General features: G+C 42.2%; 1 protein-coding gene across 2 annotated transcripts; it reads left to right on the plus strand.

The window, feature by feature from the left end:
- Positions 1-979: 979 nt before the first annotated feature.
- Positions 980-17156, plus strand: LONRF3 (LON peptidase N-terminal domain and ring finger 3). Of its 2 annotated transcripts, XM_030967755.1 has the most exons (12): positions 980-1656; positions 2842-2960; positions 3524-3646; positions 5822-5977; positions 7380-7623; positions 8295-8385; positions 11538-11652; positions 12059-12180; positions 12863-13021; positions 14027-14189; positions 14983-15132; positions 15840-17156. In XM_030967755.1, the coding sequence occupies exons 1-12, from the start codon at positions 1035-1037 to the stop codon at positions 15996-15998; spliced, it is 2223 nt and encodes a 740-aa protein (XP_030823615.1). In that variant the 5' UTR covers positions 980-1034; the 3' UTR covers positions 15999-17156. The 2 variants fall into 2 exon arrangements, with proteins under 2 accessions (XP_030823615.1, XP_030823617.1); XM_030967757.1 differs by lacking the exon at positions 5822-5977.
- Positions 17157-17448: the final 292 nt, after the last annotated feature.

Raw genomic sequence — 17448 nt, forward strand, 5'->3', positions numbered from 1 at the left:
GCAGTGGATTTTAAGACAGTGTGAAAAGTGCTCTATATTTTTAGAGCGTAAGTGTATGTATACATAACACGGGCATTTCTGGTAACTGTAAATATGCATAAAGCTGCAAACAAAAAGCATTACACAACTTCTTTTAGAACAGCTTCTTTTCTGTAGTAGCACAGGTGATTTTTCCCTAGACTACATTTAGCACAGACAGTTACACAACTAGTGCAACTGTCTCATCTAAGAAGAATTGGTGGGAGCATGCAGATTGAAACGGTCAACAGAGCTGCTCTTAAATAAAACAAAGATACATCACAAGGCATGTGCTTTTTCTTCAAGAATCTGGCACGGATAGGTAGAGCTGTGCAACATGCCACACTGCAAAACTAAATAAACACAGTGTTTTCCTTAGTTGTTCTAAAACCAGGAGTACCTGACATTAAAATAGCTTCACTACTTCGTAGATTCCCTTAAAGAGAATGATTAACTGTGCAGCTACAAAGCTTCGCGATTCCAGCTCTAGCAGGAAACGGCATTCTCGCTTTTCAAAATCACTCCGAGCCGATGCTTCTTTCGCATTACCGGAGGTACCAAAACACCGGACCCTGGAGCGAATTCCGTATCTCACCGGGGCGCCGGTGCAGACCAGCGGGTCAAACCCAACTCCGCGCCCGGTGTGCCGGGTGGGCAGCGCTCCCCAGCCCGGCTCCCCGGCTCTCCGCACGGCCCAGACCCCGCCGGGACGGGGCGGCCGAGGGGCCGAGGAGCCCCTCCCGGGGGGTGGCGAGCCCCGGGCCCGGCGCGGGGCAGCCCCTCCCGGTGCGGGCCGGGCCCGGCGCGTTACAAAACCGCCTGGTTTTGTAACAACCTGCGGGCGCGGCCAATGAGCGCCGCCGCCGCCGTCACGTGCCCGGGTTTATATAAGCGGCGGCGGCGGCGCGGGGCGCTCCCGGCGCGGGGCGGCAGCAGCAGCACCATGGCCCGGCGGGGCCGCACCGCGGCCGCGCCTCACGGCGTCCCGCGCCGCCCGCCGCGTTAGAGCCGCCGCCATGGGCTCGCACCTGCCGCCGCGCCCCGAGCCCCAGCTGGTGCTGCAGCTGGCGGCCGGGGCTCTGCAGGCGCAGAACTTGGAGGCGCCCGGCGGCGGCCTGGGGCCCGAGTGGCAGGTGCTGCTCGGGCGGGCGGACGCACTGGCCTTCGGCGGGCGGCTGCACGAGGCGCTGCCGCTGTACCAGCTGGCGTCCCGCCACCAGCAGCTGCGCGCCGAGCAGCTGGAGAAGCTGGTGGAGTGCCTGGCGCAGAGCGTCCGGATCAAAGAGGGACTGCCCGCCGCCGGGCAGCCCGCGGCACCCCGCGAGTGGGACGTCTTCAGGTGCCGCAAATGCCAGGGCTTCCTCTTCGAGCCCGTTTCCTTGCCTTGCGGACACACGTTCTGCAAAAAGTGCCTGGAGAGGGACCGGGCGCCCGAGCCCCGCTGCGTCCTGTGCAAGGAGGCGGGCGGCGCGGCGGCCGGGCAGCTCCTGCGGGTCAATGTCATCCTCAGCAACCTGCTGACCAAGTGGTTCCCCTGCCAAGTGAAGGCTTCGCAGCTCCGGCACGAAGGGAACCTCCTCTACAAGGAGAAGAAGCTCCAAGCCGCCCTGCAGAAGTACAACGAAGCGGTCAGCCTAGGTAAGGGCTCCCTCTCCCCGGTGCTGGTCCCCGCCTCCGCTCCGGGACAGGGATAACTTTCCACCGGCCGGGGCTCTCTGGCGGCCTCTCCGGCGCCTCTCGTTCCACCGAGCCCTGGGCAGGGGATACCCTGGTGTCCGGGAGCGTGCCGGGGACGCAGTCCCGCTCGCCGCCGGCTCCCCGGGCCGGGTCCTGGGGCGGGTGTCCGGAGGGGAGCCCCAGGAGGGGTCTCGGCTCTTCGGCCCGCGGTGAAACTGGGTCAGGAGAGCAGCGGTTGCGTAAGCCCGAGCCTGCGGTCCGGCTGGGCTCCCCCCGGCCGGCGCCGTTGTGTAACTGGCGGAGCCGGGGGGGAGCGGAGCGCCGCGCCCTGGGCATCCCGCCGCGCCCCGGGAAGGGCTCCGGGCGCGGGGTCCCCGCCGAGCACCCCCGGGCGCGGAGCGGCCGCTCGCAGCCCAGGCAGTCCCGGGGATGCGTGTCCGGGCCGCGGGCGTGGCCCGCACCCCCGGCCCGCCCGGCCCCGCGCTCCCGCCCCAGCGCCGGGAAGCGCCTGCGGGGCTGCGCAGGGAGAACTTTTGATGCGGTCCTTTTCATGCAGTTTTTCCTGAGAAAAAGTGACTCACGCTGCAAGTACTAAGTCGAAGTTAAAGGCGAGGTATTATAGGGAAGCGTTTCACTGAAATGAAAAGTGCCCAGCCTTCCCCCAGCACAGGCTGTGTCTCGATGCTGCAGTGGGTGTAACTCGGTGATCATTGTAACCCTACCTGATTCTTATTTTCCTGTGTTTTGAGCTCTGGCATGAAAAGACCCTAATTTATCGCTTAAAAACTTTGATGCTACCAATTTTGAAATTCCTCCCTACAGTATGACAGCATCCCTCCTGCTGTCTTAAATGTCTCCCCTGTGTCTCTACCAACCATCTGATCCTCAGTCGGTGCTGGTAATTTATTGTGTGAGTGTCTCCGCATTTATTTATGCAATGTTCTCTGCAGTTATATAAGACATAGCTGGCATTTTGTCTGGAGTTGCCCAAAGAGGTTTCCAGATTTAATTTAGTACATGGATGTTTTGTGGGTTTGTGCAACTTGGAAGCACCAACATGCGTTTAAAAAAAATAAAAGTTATGGAATAAAACTTATGTAACTAATTTCGTTTTTCTTAATCAACCACTTTTTCTATTTCTTACAGCTCCAAATGACCACTTACTATATAGCAACCGGTCCCAGATTAACTCCACTTTGAAAGCTTGTGAAGATGCATTGCATGATGCAGAAACAGCATGCAGGCTCCAGCCGTACTGGTTGAAAGTAAGTTCGGACTCCAGTTGTACTTTTTTAAAACCTTGATAGTGCCCTGATAAAAAACAGTTGGAATGGTCAGACAGTGGAATCTGAGGGAGGCTTTAAGTCCTGTAACTTCTTGGACTCCTGCAATTTACAGGCATTTAACCATTATTGAACTTCCTGGGGTGAAGAAAGACAGTGCTAGTCCTGGAGAATGAGCCATGGCTCTTATCCTTGGCTTGGATGAATATCAATTTTGTGAACTCTCTAAAAATTGAGTGCTAAGGCCAAAATTACTATTTTAGAAGATGAATGTAGGGGAAGTAGATGTTTCCAATATCAGTTTGGCTCAGGTGCTGTGAAAATCATACTTGCATGAGTGGGAGAATATCCTGTTAATGCTTGCACTTTTCAGGACTGTTGTGTTTAGAATCCCAGGCACTGGTGGTGTCTAGGTGTAAGACATGGTTCTAGTGATTTTTCCTGTCTAACTTTTTCTTCTTCAGAAAGATCTTGTGTACTTTCACTGTGGTTTTATTGTATATTCTCTTGACAAAAGCTGCAGCTGTGGATGTGTTTCCTTGCAGGGTCACCTAAGGAAAGGACAAGCATTAGCTAATCTGGGGAAAACAGAAGAAGCTTTAAGGGAGTTTCTATTCTGCCTTGCTCTAGATACTGGGAACAAGACAGCCAAGTCTGAGGCACAAAAGGTGAGTTCCCTAAATGATCTGGATCTGCACAATTGTTTTCAGGAGCCTCTCATAAAGGAGGATACAATTTTTTTCTTTTCCTCTCTCTCATTACTGCAGAGAGCTGGATGGAGATACAAATCCAGACTGTTGTTCACATTTGAGTCGTGTATTGCTGATCTGAAGATAGGAAAGTAGCAAGAAAATACACTCAGCAGCCATTCAGTGGAAACAGTTACAATGCTAGCATCAAAAATTTGAAGGAAAACTGAATTGTTAATAATTGCCACCCACAGACTATTGTGATTCTCAAATTTCTAATTGATTCCTAGCCTGGCAATCTATTCCCAATGCTGGAGTGCAGAAGAGGGGGAGTTGCTATTGAATGATGTATCAGGCCAGTGACTGGCAGAGCACAACACGCAGCACTCATCAAACTCCACTTGGGAGCAGCAGCTTTCTTCCTACTGCCAGTCATGCTGCCCCAGTGTCAGTGTGTGCAGGAGGTGTGGAAGAGGAAGCAGTCAACAAAGGAAGAGCAGTTTTAAAATAGTTTTTTAGGGCTAATAATTAATGCTAAATAAGCAAAAAAGAAAAAGGATCTGCAGTGAGGCTTTCTTTCAGATGCAATTTACAATGTGTGGGAATTCTTATATGGCATTTTTGAATACTGCTGTTTTGCCCACCCCTCCAGTCTCTGATATCCTGTAAATCAGTATTTTGACATTTGGTAATTTTTTTTTGTTGTTGTCATAGTTAAAAGGCTCAGTGTTGCAGTGATTACCTATGGCAATAAAAATATAATAGTTTTATTTTCCTTTATGGCAGTGTATTTATGCCATTCTCAATCACTGGTGGGATGGGAACATTAGGGTTTCTATATTCTGTAGCACATAAGGCTTTCTAAGTGCAGTAGAATTCTTACAGTAAAGCTATTCACAAAGGTAACAGAGTATAACCTGAATGGTTTTAGGGAAATCAAATTTCTATCTCATTTTATGTATGGTTGAGATTTCAGCCTCTGAGGATTTTTTTGTCACTGATGTTTGAGGGTTTTGTTTGCTTTTTTTCCCCAGTGGCTTCCATGCAGTCTTTCATTGTCATTATGTCATGATTTGTGCTCACAGTCATGCTGGAAGACTTTCTGTGCACTCGAGCAAAAAGACCAGAAACAAACAGATATGTTTCTAAATTCTGACTCCAAATAGCCGTTTCCAAGACATTTAATTTCTGAGCAGTGAGGCTCTGAGAAAAACTAGGCTTCTTATGACTGAAAGAGTTACTTGTGCACTCATCAGACACAGAGTTCATCCATGATGCAATATTTTACTGGGTCATTTCCAAGGCTGGTCACATAACAGTGACATACTACATTTTACCAAATTCTTTGGGTGCAGTTGTGATGTTCTGCTTGTATTAACTGTCTGCCTGTGTTAGTTTGGACATAGTGTGATCCTGTGAAATCCTTTTTGGCTTTAAATAGAAATCTCAGCTGTCATGTGGCTTCCTCAGGCATCAGCAGGATCACCTCAGTAGTATGTTGAAATTAGTTTTTGAAGTGTGAATCTTCTATTCATGTCTGTTTCTTTCCTTAAATATTCATCTGATAATCTATGCCATACAAGAGGCTTCAAGCTGCTACTTGAAACAGATTCACTTATTTTCTTATAGAAAATGAAAAAATGGCATTTTTCTACTGCCTACCTTTTTTGTATTCTCACATAAGTGAATTAAAAATAGCTACAGTTTACAATATCAGACACATTTACCCAGCTGATCTTGGATTAAGCCTGTGAGATGAGTGCTTTCTGTACTAGTAAACTCCACTGAAAGATGATGTGCAGCAAAAAACCACAAAAAACAAAACAACAACCCAAAAAATTTAAGAAAGATATTAACAATTTCTGGTGAGCCCTGAACTGCAGGACAAAGAGGACAAAGGCATGTGTGTGTCACATCACAGAGAATGGTTAATGACTCTGTGGGCTTGTTTAACTCTGAAAATGTTCCTTGCTGTCTGTTTGGCCTGTATTGCATTAGCTCTTGCACTTTTTGCTCCTACCCTCATTTAAAGGGCTCTTTAAATGGTTTTAATAAAATCCTGGATGCTTCTTTCAGCTGTTCCCTTACTTGCTTTTTCATTTAGAGGTTGCAAGGAAGGAACTAAGCAGTGAAGTGTTCTGTTTTATATCACAGCTTCTACTTAGTTTGTTTTCACTCATCCCGGGAAATGCTCAGGAACACTTACCCGATATCCTGCAGCTGTTGTCACATCACTCTAGATTAAAGGGGAATCTCCTAAATTCAGTGGGATCTGGAGGCACCAGCCATAACCTACAAAGGTTGCTCAAGGTAAAGATCAAGTCTGATGTGTGGTTCTTAATTTGTTGTGTGTTTTGTGTTCACATTGGGAAGCCTTCTCTCCTTTTTGCCTTAGGGAGATAGGAGGATACATTTTCTCAAATTTTTACTGAATTTCAGAACCTACAAAACAGTGTTAACTTACTGAAGTCTCCTTATTTGACTTTTTTCTTTCATAGAAGTCCTCTGTTCTGATAAATTTTATGTCAGAATTGAGTGGGTTCTACTCCTGTAATTGTCTTTAGGTCTTTCAAGTGGTTGGTAGGGGAAAGGGGCCTCTGTAGATTGGATTTAGATACCCTCAAATGCTGTGAAATGCTAAAATCTAGAGCTTCAACTTGAAATGCTAAAATCTAGAGTTTCAACTTGAGCTATAGCTGGTGATGCCAGTAATCAAGTCATTCTATACTCAGTCTGTACAATACTTAGAGGTTATTGTAGAACTACATAAGATATGTTAGCTACTTCATAGCTTTGGTTTTGCAGCTGCAGTTTTGTAAAGGGCTGCAGAAATTTACATTCATAGGTTTGTAAGGATCACTTCTGCTTCACTGAGACCTGAACTTTGGGATAGGGTTTGCATATATTGTATATTTAGGAGAAAACTTGGTTAGTCCTTACAGACAGAGGCGGAGGTTTTAGCTGCATTGTTGAGACTGATGAGAAACAATCAGTGGCATTGCCCCATGGAAAGGCTGTTAGGATATTCTGACAAGAAACCCTTTTGCATGACTTCCACAAAGCCATTCAAGGGACAGTTCACTCATCTTCCTGCATGTCACACATCACAATCCAGTGTCTGGTTTTGGGCCCATCCAGGGAGGTGATGTTGTAAAGCTGACAGGTGATGTCAGTGCAGTGGCTGCTCACAGGATGTCCTGTGGCCATAGCAGATAAATCCTGAATGGTTTATCCTCTGAGAAAGGAGTCTGGCTTACAAGAGGAAGCTCTGGGCATTTTCTCTCTTACAAATTTTGTGTGTTTTTACTGCTTCCTTAAAATGAACTGAATTGTTTTGGTTATTCTGTTGGTTGATACCATCACCATGATGTAAACAATATGCATTTTCCCATAGGTTCAGTGATAACAATATATTTAACATGAGATCTAGCCACATTTCTGCCTGAATCCAGTTTCACAACCTTTGAGCTTAAAAGCCATTCAAAAGGGCTAAAAACCCTCAATGGTGGGGAGAGGAAATCAAGTTTGTTGGTTGCTTGCTTTTTGGGGTTTAATTTTTTTTTAATTAGGATTGGCAATTCTGAAACTCTTGCCTCTTGACCCACAAAGTCCTTCCTGGTGATCTATAATGTTAAAGATTTTTGACAGGTTGAGTTTTTTCCTTACCAAGTTGTTGGAAGACTGGTCTAATGTCAATCCTCTCTTCACACAGGTCAATGTGGAACAGAAAAAGGGTTTTTCCATTCAAGAGGAACCAAATGTAACTACTTCTGGTAGTTTGAGGAAACCTATACAAATTACAGAGAGCAAAAAGGACTGCTCAGAGGAGGAGAACAAATTCACCTCCATGCCAGAGTCTACTTTTCTCCTCTCTGAGAAATGCAGCCTCCTGAAAAGGAAGTGCTGCTCAGAGGAGATGAGAAATGCTGAGGTGCCCTGCAAGCTGATGAAGAAAGGTATGTTTAATTACAGGACATGTTCCATGGCAGGCCACCCATGGAATCTTTTCTTCTGTAAGATTCAGACAAAGAAGGGACCAAATTCCACTTTGCCTTTTATATTTTCTCTTTTGTCTACTCAAGGCATGCATGTTGTGGAAGCTTTGCTGTGTGTAGAGAGAAAAAAAAGTCTAAATAGGGGCAAAGAAGGTTGGGTCATGTGCTTTTCTCAGCAGAACTCTGAATCTGTTTAAGAATATCAGTGTTGCACATGGTCTTAGCACTTTCTATAATAATTCTAAAAGTTTAAAAGTACAAATTCTCTTTGTTCTTGGTATCTGGCCTTGTTTTCATGCTGTGGGATGCATTTACAGTGGTATGAGAGAAGAGTTTGTCTCACTTTAGACTTTCAGCACTAACAAAGTGTTTTGACTTTGCCAATGCAAGGCCAGACTGATCCTTGTGTGAGTGGGTATAATGTGACCAAAATTAAGGGGAGATGTGCTGATTTGTGCCAAGGCTTTTGAATTTGAAACTTTGATTAGAAATTACTGTAATGATGCTTCATGGTTCAGTAAGTTGCAAGTATATACAACACACATTTAAATATCAGATGCTGGTGTAAATACATGAGATGGCATTGTGCTTGCATGGTTCTGTTCAACTGCTTTTTTTTTTCCTATTGATAGACATAGTTGATATTAGGGAAAATAGTACTGGACAACATATTCCATTTGAAGTTGTGGATCCGTCAGATTTGGACTGCTCCCTGTGTATGAGGTGTGTTCTTTTCTCACAGATAATCTATAGCTCTCCAGCTGTATCTTCTTCCCTTTTATGACCTAGAGATTTTCTGGCTTGCTTGGTACTTATTTTTGCCTGTGACATAAAATTAGCTTTGACTGTGAGTGTTACGCCAGTGATTTCTAGACCTTGGGTTCTGAGCACTGTTGATGAATGGGCACTCTTTGATCTTCTCTGGGCTAGTGATTGCTTTGGAAAGGGCACACAAACTGACATGGGGGTTAAGCATGTTAGAGAAGGTGTCTAAAAGATTTGCTCTCACCACTGACACAGTGCACAAACCCACAGCTGTCACCTGGGAATTTGTGGAGCTGTTTGTCAGAAAAGCATAAAATACCTAAAGAGACCACATCCAGTGAATATTCTGTTTGCATGTGAAGCACTGTGCTGCTGCTATTGCAATAGGAGGATCTTGTGAGTAAGCAAGTGTGCTTTAACTCTTGCTTAAGAGATGTGTTCCTCGCTTTACTGGGGCAGTCACTCCATTTGCTTGAAGATTTCTTCTTCCAGTAAAGAAAATTGTTGTTAATAACACAGCATTTATTCTTGGGAACAGCAATGGCTTAGTAAATCAAGTAGGAGTTGTCAACTGCACCTATTTTACTACTTGTTTTGTACAAAACATTTTCACTTTGGCAAATGCATCATGTGGGAGGGTTTTAGTGACTTAGAAATATTGGGAAGGTGTTTTGCTTGCTGCAGTGGGCATTGCCTAGGTTGTTTGGTTTTTTTAATTACCCAGATTTATCTATAATTCATGTTTGGGTTGGTTTTGCACAATATTTTAAAATTCTTAAATAGCAGATAGCCTCTTTAGGGATTTACTTCTGAAGGCTTGTGTTTTGAGAAATTTGGATTTTGTTGGTTGTATGCAGAGGAGGAGGCTTCAAAATTTGTTTCAGACAAACTGAAATCTTTGAGGACCAACCGCTGTATTGTCTGATTTCCTTCTGCTTGGAATAAATCAGATCTGCCCCCTCTCCCTCTCCCTGTCTACAGCTGAAATATGTTCCAAAAGTTTGTGCAGCTGTCAAAACACTCAATAGTGCAAAGAGCAAAACTTTCCTCTAACAGAAAGCCACACAATTAGTCTTAGATGGTTTGGTGATTCTGCTTGTTTATCATTGTGTCCACAAATCATTTTTCAGATGTTTTAAATAAAATTAATAATCCTACATTCTCATCCTCTACTTAAATCAGAAACAGCCAGACTGGAATATATTTGTAAAGGAATTAGCCCAAGGATTACTGTTTCTCTTATAGAATAGAGGATGGCATAGGTGCTGTGCCTGGAATTGTAGTTCCAAATGCAGGCTTTGCCTTCAGAGGGATGTTGGCTTTGTAACATCACTGCACAAGGAGGGCTTGTGCTCAGGAAAGCTCTCCTCAGATCTTTCTGGTTATTTATGCAGACCCATTGTAATTACTTCCTGCCATGTTCTTCAGAAGCTTTTTGAGGTTTTGGTTCCTGAGTGCTTTGGTCTAATTACCCAGTAACCTACTGACCTGCTCACAATTAACTGCAGGAGCTGTTATTAACCTGTTTGTCTGATGGAGTGGCAAAAATGTTATTGATCTACCTTTGCTCCAGCAACAAGCAGAAAATACAGAGTACTCAAAGCAAGGTACTAGTGAGAAAAGGAGTGTTATTCCACAGCATCTTAGTTTCTGTGTTACAGTAGCTCAAAATAATGTCATGACAAGTCTTGGTGTGTAGTATTTTTTTTCTGCAAGTCATGGAGTTTATCCAAGTCCTCTTAGAGTTGTTAGGAAAAGCTGCTGCTGGCTTTTGTTGGAGCTAGGGCAGGCTCAGGAATCTTAAGATGAGTATCTTGTCTTTATGCCACGTTTCAGATTAAGTCAGTCCCAAATAATTACATATGCAATGCAGTTCTTACTGGAACATGGGGTAGAATTCACATGATTTTAGTGAGGTTTCTGCTCATGAAACAGTTAACAAGTGTTTTCAATTACACCATCAAGTTGCAATAAGATAGGTGTGGCATTTTAGATACTATTTCATATGTTCCATTGCTTAAATGTCAATGTTTTTAGTAACTAATGACATTTAATGAGCTCTCTATAGCAGTCTTGTTAAAAGCCAATTGCATTCTTAAATACCCTCATCTTGTCAAAGATGCTAATAAACGTGGGTTTACGTATTTTAATTTCCACATGTTTAACAGAACATAGTGTACTGTTTTGATAAACTAATACTTTTAAGAAAAAATATTAATTCACTTAAATTATAATGAGACTAGTATTTAAGACCTTAAAATGTTTAGACAGTATGTTATAAAATACAGTATATTCCAGACAATTTAGTATCTAGATTTGAATTGTTTCTATTTTTAAAAAAACTTCTGTGTTATTTACATCTCCTTAAGGTCTTTATTGACAAGGAAACATGATTTTGCAGTATTGCATAATCATAATAAGGAAAAAATCTTTGTCTAAAAATAAGTGTCATAGAGGTCCTTGAAATGGGTAAAGAATAGGTACCATGATACTTTGAATACCTGGCCTTATATATTTAAATATTCTTCCAGATAAAATATGAACCTCCTGTCACTCATTTCCAGAAAAGCAGTCCCTTGAAGGTTAAAAACTCCATTTAAAAAAATACCCATTAGAGTTGGCAATAATAGAATCATGCCAGGTCCCAGTTTATTGTAATTACTCATGTGGGCTATTACTGCAAATGGGTATTTTGTGCTTAGCTCTACACATACAAATAATCACAAAAATTCAGTAATAGTTGTGGAAGTATTGCTCAATTTCATTAGTGAAGTCAGATGATCCAACTTCTGGGTGTGTTTATTGCTCACACACAGGAAAATTAAATGCTGGCTTGTTGGAACTTCATCACAATATTGTCCCTCACATTCACTGAAGTTGGAGTTCATGGGCTACCTTTCATGTTGGGTGGCAATAACAAAGTCTGTAGGCTGAATAAATACAAAAGTTGGTTGAAGAAATTAAAAGCAAGAAGCGATTTTATCCCTGTAGTAGTCAGTAGTTAAGTAGTTTATTTAGTGAATAAATTCAGCTTTTTTTGGTAGCAACTTTTTTCTTTTACTTTAGTACACGATATTGTTGTCTTTTTGCTCTTGGATTTTCCAATCCAGGCTCTTCTATGAACCTGTCACTACACCTTGTGGACACACCTTCTGTCTCAAATGTCTGGAGAGATGCCTGGATCACAACCCAAAATGTCCCCTGTGCAAGGAAGGGCTCTCAGAGGTAATACTTGGGTTTTTTCAGCATAAGTTCAAGTGCAAGTGATAGGAACCACTTCACCTTCAGACAGCCTTGATATTTCTCAACATGAAATATTACATAACTCAGGAAGAATGTGAATTTTAAAATGCTCCTGTGAGTTGCCAAGCATGGCTAGTCTCTGTTCAAACCTTAGGACCAGGCCTGTACTTAGAAAATCTGTAGGGGATTTTTGCTTTCTGGATTTCCTAAGTGAATGTCTGTAACACAGGGAATAGTTAAAAAAACCAACTCTCAGTGGCAGGTTTGACAGATGATAGAATCTCAGACATCAGAAAATGGGGGTAATGGGTGATGTCCTTTGCACAGGCACCAAACACTGTGAAGTGCTGGATGTTTTCTCTAACTGCTTTGTGTGTTCTTACTGCAGTGCTTGGCTATGAGGAAATATTGTAAAACAGTGCTAATGGAGGAGCTAATAGCCAGATATCTTCCAGAAGAACTCACTGAAAGGAGAAAGATTTATGAAGAGGAAATAGCAGAGCTTTCCAAGTACGTAATCCATTTATGTAAAATCCCATCTCTAATTCTGCTGCTGTTGGCTGTGAGTGGCTCTGGCTGCTGTGGAACATGAGCTGAGATGCTGATGGAGCTTCTTTCTCTGTACCATGTGATTTCTGAGAACAGGGTCCAGGGGAAACTGTGCTTGAGTGAGCATAAAAACTAGACACTGTGCTAAAGAATAAAGACAAGTAGAAGAAATCCAGAAGTTGCTTGATAAACAAGATACAAAGCAATGTATCTAGTTTCAATGGATCTCTGTAAAAGGCACAGAGTAAGAAGCAGTCTGACAGGATGGGGTTTGGAATATACTGGATAGGGAAGAAATGGGATTAAGGAAAAAAAAAAAAAATAAAAGCAATACTAGAGATCCAATAATGCTTTCACAAACAAATCCAGAAAGCTTAATGAAAAAATTGTCTGTTATTAAGTGGTATATTATTTTCTAGAGTATTTAGTCAGTTAAAGGGAAAATAATTTTAGCTTTTACGATTCCATTAAGAATGAAATTAAGCTTTTACCATTAATTTTAGCTTTCTTTATTCCATTAAGAATTTTATTCTAAAGGTGCTATAATTTCTATTTAAAGATGTCATAATCTTAGAGAATACGTGGTTTATGTGTCAGTAGTTTGGCAAAACATCACATCTGATTTTTCCTTTCTTTCTTACAGCCTAAATAAGAATGTTCCCATATTTGTGTGCACCATGGCCTATCCCACAGTGCCCTGTCCTTTGCACATCTTCGAGCCCTGCTACCGGCTGATGATCCGCAGGTGCATGGAGACGGGCACCAGACAGTTTGGGATGTGCATCAGCGACCCTGTCAAGGGGTGAGTGAACAGCTTGGACCATCTGAGGCAACCTCTTAGTCTGGAGCCAGTGGAGAGGTGCAGAAAGGTCCATGGCTGTAATATCTGTGGTAGCTTTCCAGTAGAGAAAGTTTCTTCCTAATCGTGCAGGTTGAGGAGACAGAAGTTTCTCTCTTGAGGACTTGGATTCTGACTAATTTGATGGTCTGTTCTCTCAAAACACTCAGAACTGAATGTGTGTCACATGTGACTTGGCTGCTGACCTCCTGTAATACATGAAAAAAATTGTGTTTTTCTCCTGCTTTTAAATCTCCTGACTGTTTTGGCACAAGAAATCAAAATGGCAGTAAGGTGTGTTCTTGGGTTAGATTTCCTTAAATTATAGGATATATTTATACCCTTTATATATTTATAGTGGAGGCTGCAGACGTATAACAGGACCTTCATAAGGACTGGCTGAGCATTTACATTGAGTAATTTACAGTCAGTCTTAGGTAATTTGACTTCAATGTTTGACTCTCTATTTAGCTTTTCTTCCTTCTTTTTATGCTTCTAAGCCTACTGGGTATGTATACTCTGTGGAAAGTATGATTTACAGAAAATACCCACCTGCAAAGTAAAATCTGCTGAAATTGTGCAAACACTTTTTTCTTCATAGATTTCCTAGTCCTTCCATAATGCTAATATTCTGAATTGCACCTGTCCTTCTGTACAAACTGACTGAACATATTAGGATTATGAAGAAAGTTTGCTTCTGAGCTGTGTATCTTTCTGTTTCATAAGATGTTTCCTGTATTCCTGAACATCCAGTTAGCATTAATCAGATTAGACAGTCTGAATCTTCCTGATAGTTTTGCAAACAATTGTGGAATAATTTGAACTAGAGCAGGTCAGTGCTATGAACAATAGAAATGAGCTGACATTGGTAAATACCTTTGTGGCAGGGACTGGCTGTATGGCAGCTCTGTGGAACTCAGGGTGGAGAGAATAAGATTTGTTTACTTGCTTTTGTTCTGATTTCAATAGGTTTGCAGATTATGGCTGCATTCTGGAGATAAGAAATGTTGAATTCTTTGCTGATGGTCGCTCTGTTGTAGACAGCATTGGCAAGAGGAGATTTAAGGTGATCCAGCACAGCCAGCGTGATGGATATAATACAGCAGATATTGAGTACATTGAGGATCAAAAGGTAGATTCAGAAATATTTCATTGAAACTGTATTACATGTGAAATTCTAAGCATGTATGGGTTTAGTGAATTTTTTTTTTTAGAAGTTTCTAATTAAAACAAATTTGTGGTAATTTAGTAACTGCTCATGGTTAAGGTGGGACACATAATAGCACAAGCATGCACACACACTGCCCAAGTACTGAAGAATGTTTCCTGGAGGTATTTATCAGAGGACCAGACTAAGTGAATCCAGGATGAGATCTTGCTGCTCTTCTAGACAGAATAACTGCACTTTATAAGAGGGTGGAGGGGGAACCCTGCACCATTTGTATGGAAGCCAGTTTAAAAATACCTATTCAGGTAAGAAGCAGCAGGATTGGGTGCACCATAACCTTCAAAATTCCTTGCAATAATTCTTAAGAGCTTTTGGTATGTAATGAGAAGATAAAATGTCTACTCTGAGGTTCTACTGAAATTTTTTGGAAAAAAAAGCTTTGCACAATCTTTTTTTCCTATTTTTGTGCGCTATTTGTGTAAAGGTTTTTTCATACAAAAATCCAGAAACTGCAAATTCTACAAATAGATATTTTTGATTTAGAATACAGGCCAAGTGAAGAATTTGGAGAATTTGGTGAGTGGAGGGTCATCAGAAGGGAAAACACCAAACGAGCTCTCACTATTTATTCCAGAACTCTTTTGGCATGCCTTTTTTTTTTTTTCACTTTCCCTTACCCAATCCTGAAAATCCTTTGCCTTCCCCGACATGCAGCCTGAACAAACAGTAACCTTCTCCCTCTCATTTCTCATTCCAGGTGCAAGGACAGGAGTATGCTGCATTACTTGTTCTCCATGACTCTGTCTATGATCAGGCCTATACGTGGTTTAACTCCCTCAAGCAAGCACTCAAAAGTCGAATTCTCAGTCATTTTGGTCCAATGCCAGCTAAGGATCCTGACCCACAGGTATCCACAATCAGTGGCTTATGTAACTTTTAGGGACAGAAATAGCAGGGATATCCGATAAGCTGGCAAGCATTGTGTTTTAAGATGAAAATATGAACACTCTGCATTTACCCCACATAAGCTGAGCCTCTATATTCTGTTGCCACATACCAGTGGTAGCACAGTTGCAAAGAAAAAGTTTGTATTTAATATTGATAACTTTCTGAGACTATTTATCTCACTGCATTAATCCCAGGGGACTGAACTGCCTTTTTTGCCTGCTCTACTTCCCCAGTTAAATGACTGAGAGTAAATAGGCAACTGGAAACTTTTACTTTTGATAAAAGACTGCAAATGGTGGGGGACTGCAAATGGTGGGGTCCTAAAATAACAGAATATAACAAGACCTAAATATGAGGTAGTGTCATAAAGTATGGACAAGGAATCCCAAAGATCTGGGTCAGTAATAACATGGGAAGGAAACAGATTTTTTAAAAATCCAGAAGGCCTAGCCTATAAATTGTTGCTAGTAATAGAAAATGCATCCTATTTTAACATTCTATTTTTAGGAAAGGTGCCACTTGTTTATAACCTGTTTCAGGCCAAGCCATTAGGCTGGCGATGAAATAATCCACTTGCTGCATTGCTATTGACAACCGCATTTCAGAGTTAAACCTTCAAAACCAGCCCCTGACTTCTAATTTCTATTTTTTCCCCCCTGACTGCAGGCAAACCCCAACGGGCCAGCGTGGTGCTGGTGGGTCCTGGCTGTGCTGCCCCTGGAGAACAGAGCCCAGCTGCCCTTCCTGGCCATGCAGTCGCTGCGGGAGCGCCTGAGCGGCATCCGCCGCGTGCTGACCTTCATGGCGCGCGCCCGGGCGCGGTGACGGCCGGCGCCAGAGCTGGGCAGCTCCCACTGCCCCCTGTCACTCCAGCTAACTGCAATAATGTCTTACAGATCTGAGTGTGTCAGGATGCTTCAAGCCCTGAGTTTCAAAGAGAATGACTTATAAAAGAGCAGGGGATTTATGGATACTTCAATAGTTTCCATTCGGAACAGAGACGAGTATTCAATCGCTGCACTGCTAAATTCATAACAAATGTGATAGAACAAAAAGTGATCTTGTTTGCCATAAACCTTTTAAAAATCTTAAGGGTTTTTTTTAATTTATTTTATTTTTATTTTTTAGTGGATAAAGGATAAACTGTGCAGTTTAATGTGAAGCAGAAATAATAAGGTTGATGCGTTATTTCAGTGAACTGCAAAGTCTTTTATTCAAATGGTTCAGGTTTTATATAGCATTGTGTAAAATAATGTTCACAACTTCTGTTTGATAATTTATTTTTGCACTATGATTTTTTTGTTTCAAAATGTATATTATTTATGTGTTCATTCACTAAAGGAAAGTGAGCTGCTCTATTTATAGTGTTTTTACCCTGTATTTATGACTGGGGACAAAAATTATGATTCTTGCAGTGCACAAGCAACTGCTTTGATAATTTTTCAGTTATTTGTGTTCAAATACTTTGAATGTTTTTCTACTCATCCCCAGTTCTGCTGTAGCTTAAGAATGCCCCCAAAACATCCTGCCTTGAAGTCTTTGAATACACAGATTGTCTGAGTTAATTCAAGCACAGCTGTTAAAGGTTCATCCTATGCTTGTGGAGAGGTTCCTGATACAACCAAACAGTCAAGCACCTGCTTAAGCATGTGTTTATGTGCTTGGGTAAATTCAAGTACTGATGGTTGATGTCAGTGGGAATTGACCGTAGTGGTGACAGAAGGATCTAACCCCTAATATTTCACAGAACAGAATAACTTGAAGTTTAATTTATATCTGAACTCTTTCTTGCAAAAATGGACAATGGCTACAAACAGCTGCAAAGAAAGAGCTGCAATATATGGAAAGTGGCTTATCCTAGAGAAAACTGGAAGTACTGGTGTCATTTCATTGTAGGTTAATACATAGATTTATTTTTTTTTCCATCAACTCTTGTTGCTGTTGAGTTTTATTTCTTTTAACTGTTTGGTGGGGTTTGGCTTTGGAGTGTGTGTATGGGGGGGAGGGGGGAGTTACTTTGAACTGTAGGACTCAGAGGGTAGTTTGTGTCACATGAGAAGGAATATGTTGTAATAAATGCTATTTATTTCACCCCAATCTTCAGGTTTCTGTTAGCTTCAAATCTCTACCCAGGCATTGCTTTTCTCTTAAGAGATTGGGTAGTGTTGCTAATAATAATCTCCCAAGGAAGGCAAGTGAATTTTAGTGTGATTACTTCTAGCTATAAAGCAGGTAAAAATAGGGCAGAAATGAGAACAGGAAGTATCTTGGTTTT

This window comes from Camarhynchus parvulus, chromosome 4A (genome assembly GCF_901933205.1).
Source record: "Camarhynchus parvulus chromosome 4A, STF_HiC, whole genome shotgun sequence".
In the NCBI taxonomy this organism is placed as follows: Eukaryota; Metazoa; Chordata; class Aves; order Passeriformes; family Thraupidae; genus Camarhynchus; species Camarhynchus parvulus.

Bases quoted from the DNA above. Each gene is read 5' to 3' on its own strand.
- LONRF3 (XM_030967755.1), top strand. From the start codon at position 1,035: ATGGGCTCGCACCTGCCGCCGCGCCCCGAGCCCCAGCTGGTGCTGCAG. The intron at 3,647-5,821 runs GTGAGTTCCCTA...TTTATATCACAG, and splicing joins CCAAGTCTGAGGCACAAAAG to CTTCTACTTAGTTTGTTTTC. The intron at 12,181-12,862 runs GTACGTAATCCA...TCTTTCTTACAG, and splicing joins GAAATAGCAGAGCTTTCCAA to CCTAAATAAGAATGTTCCCA.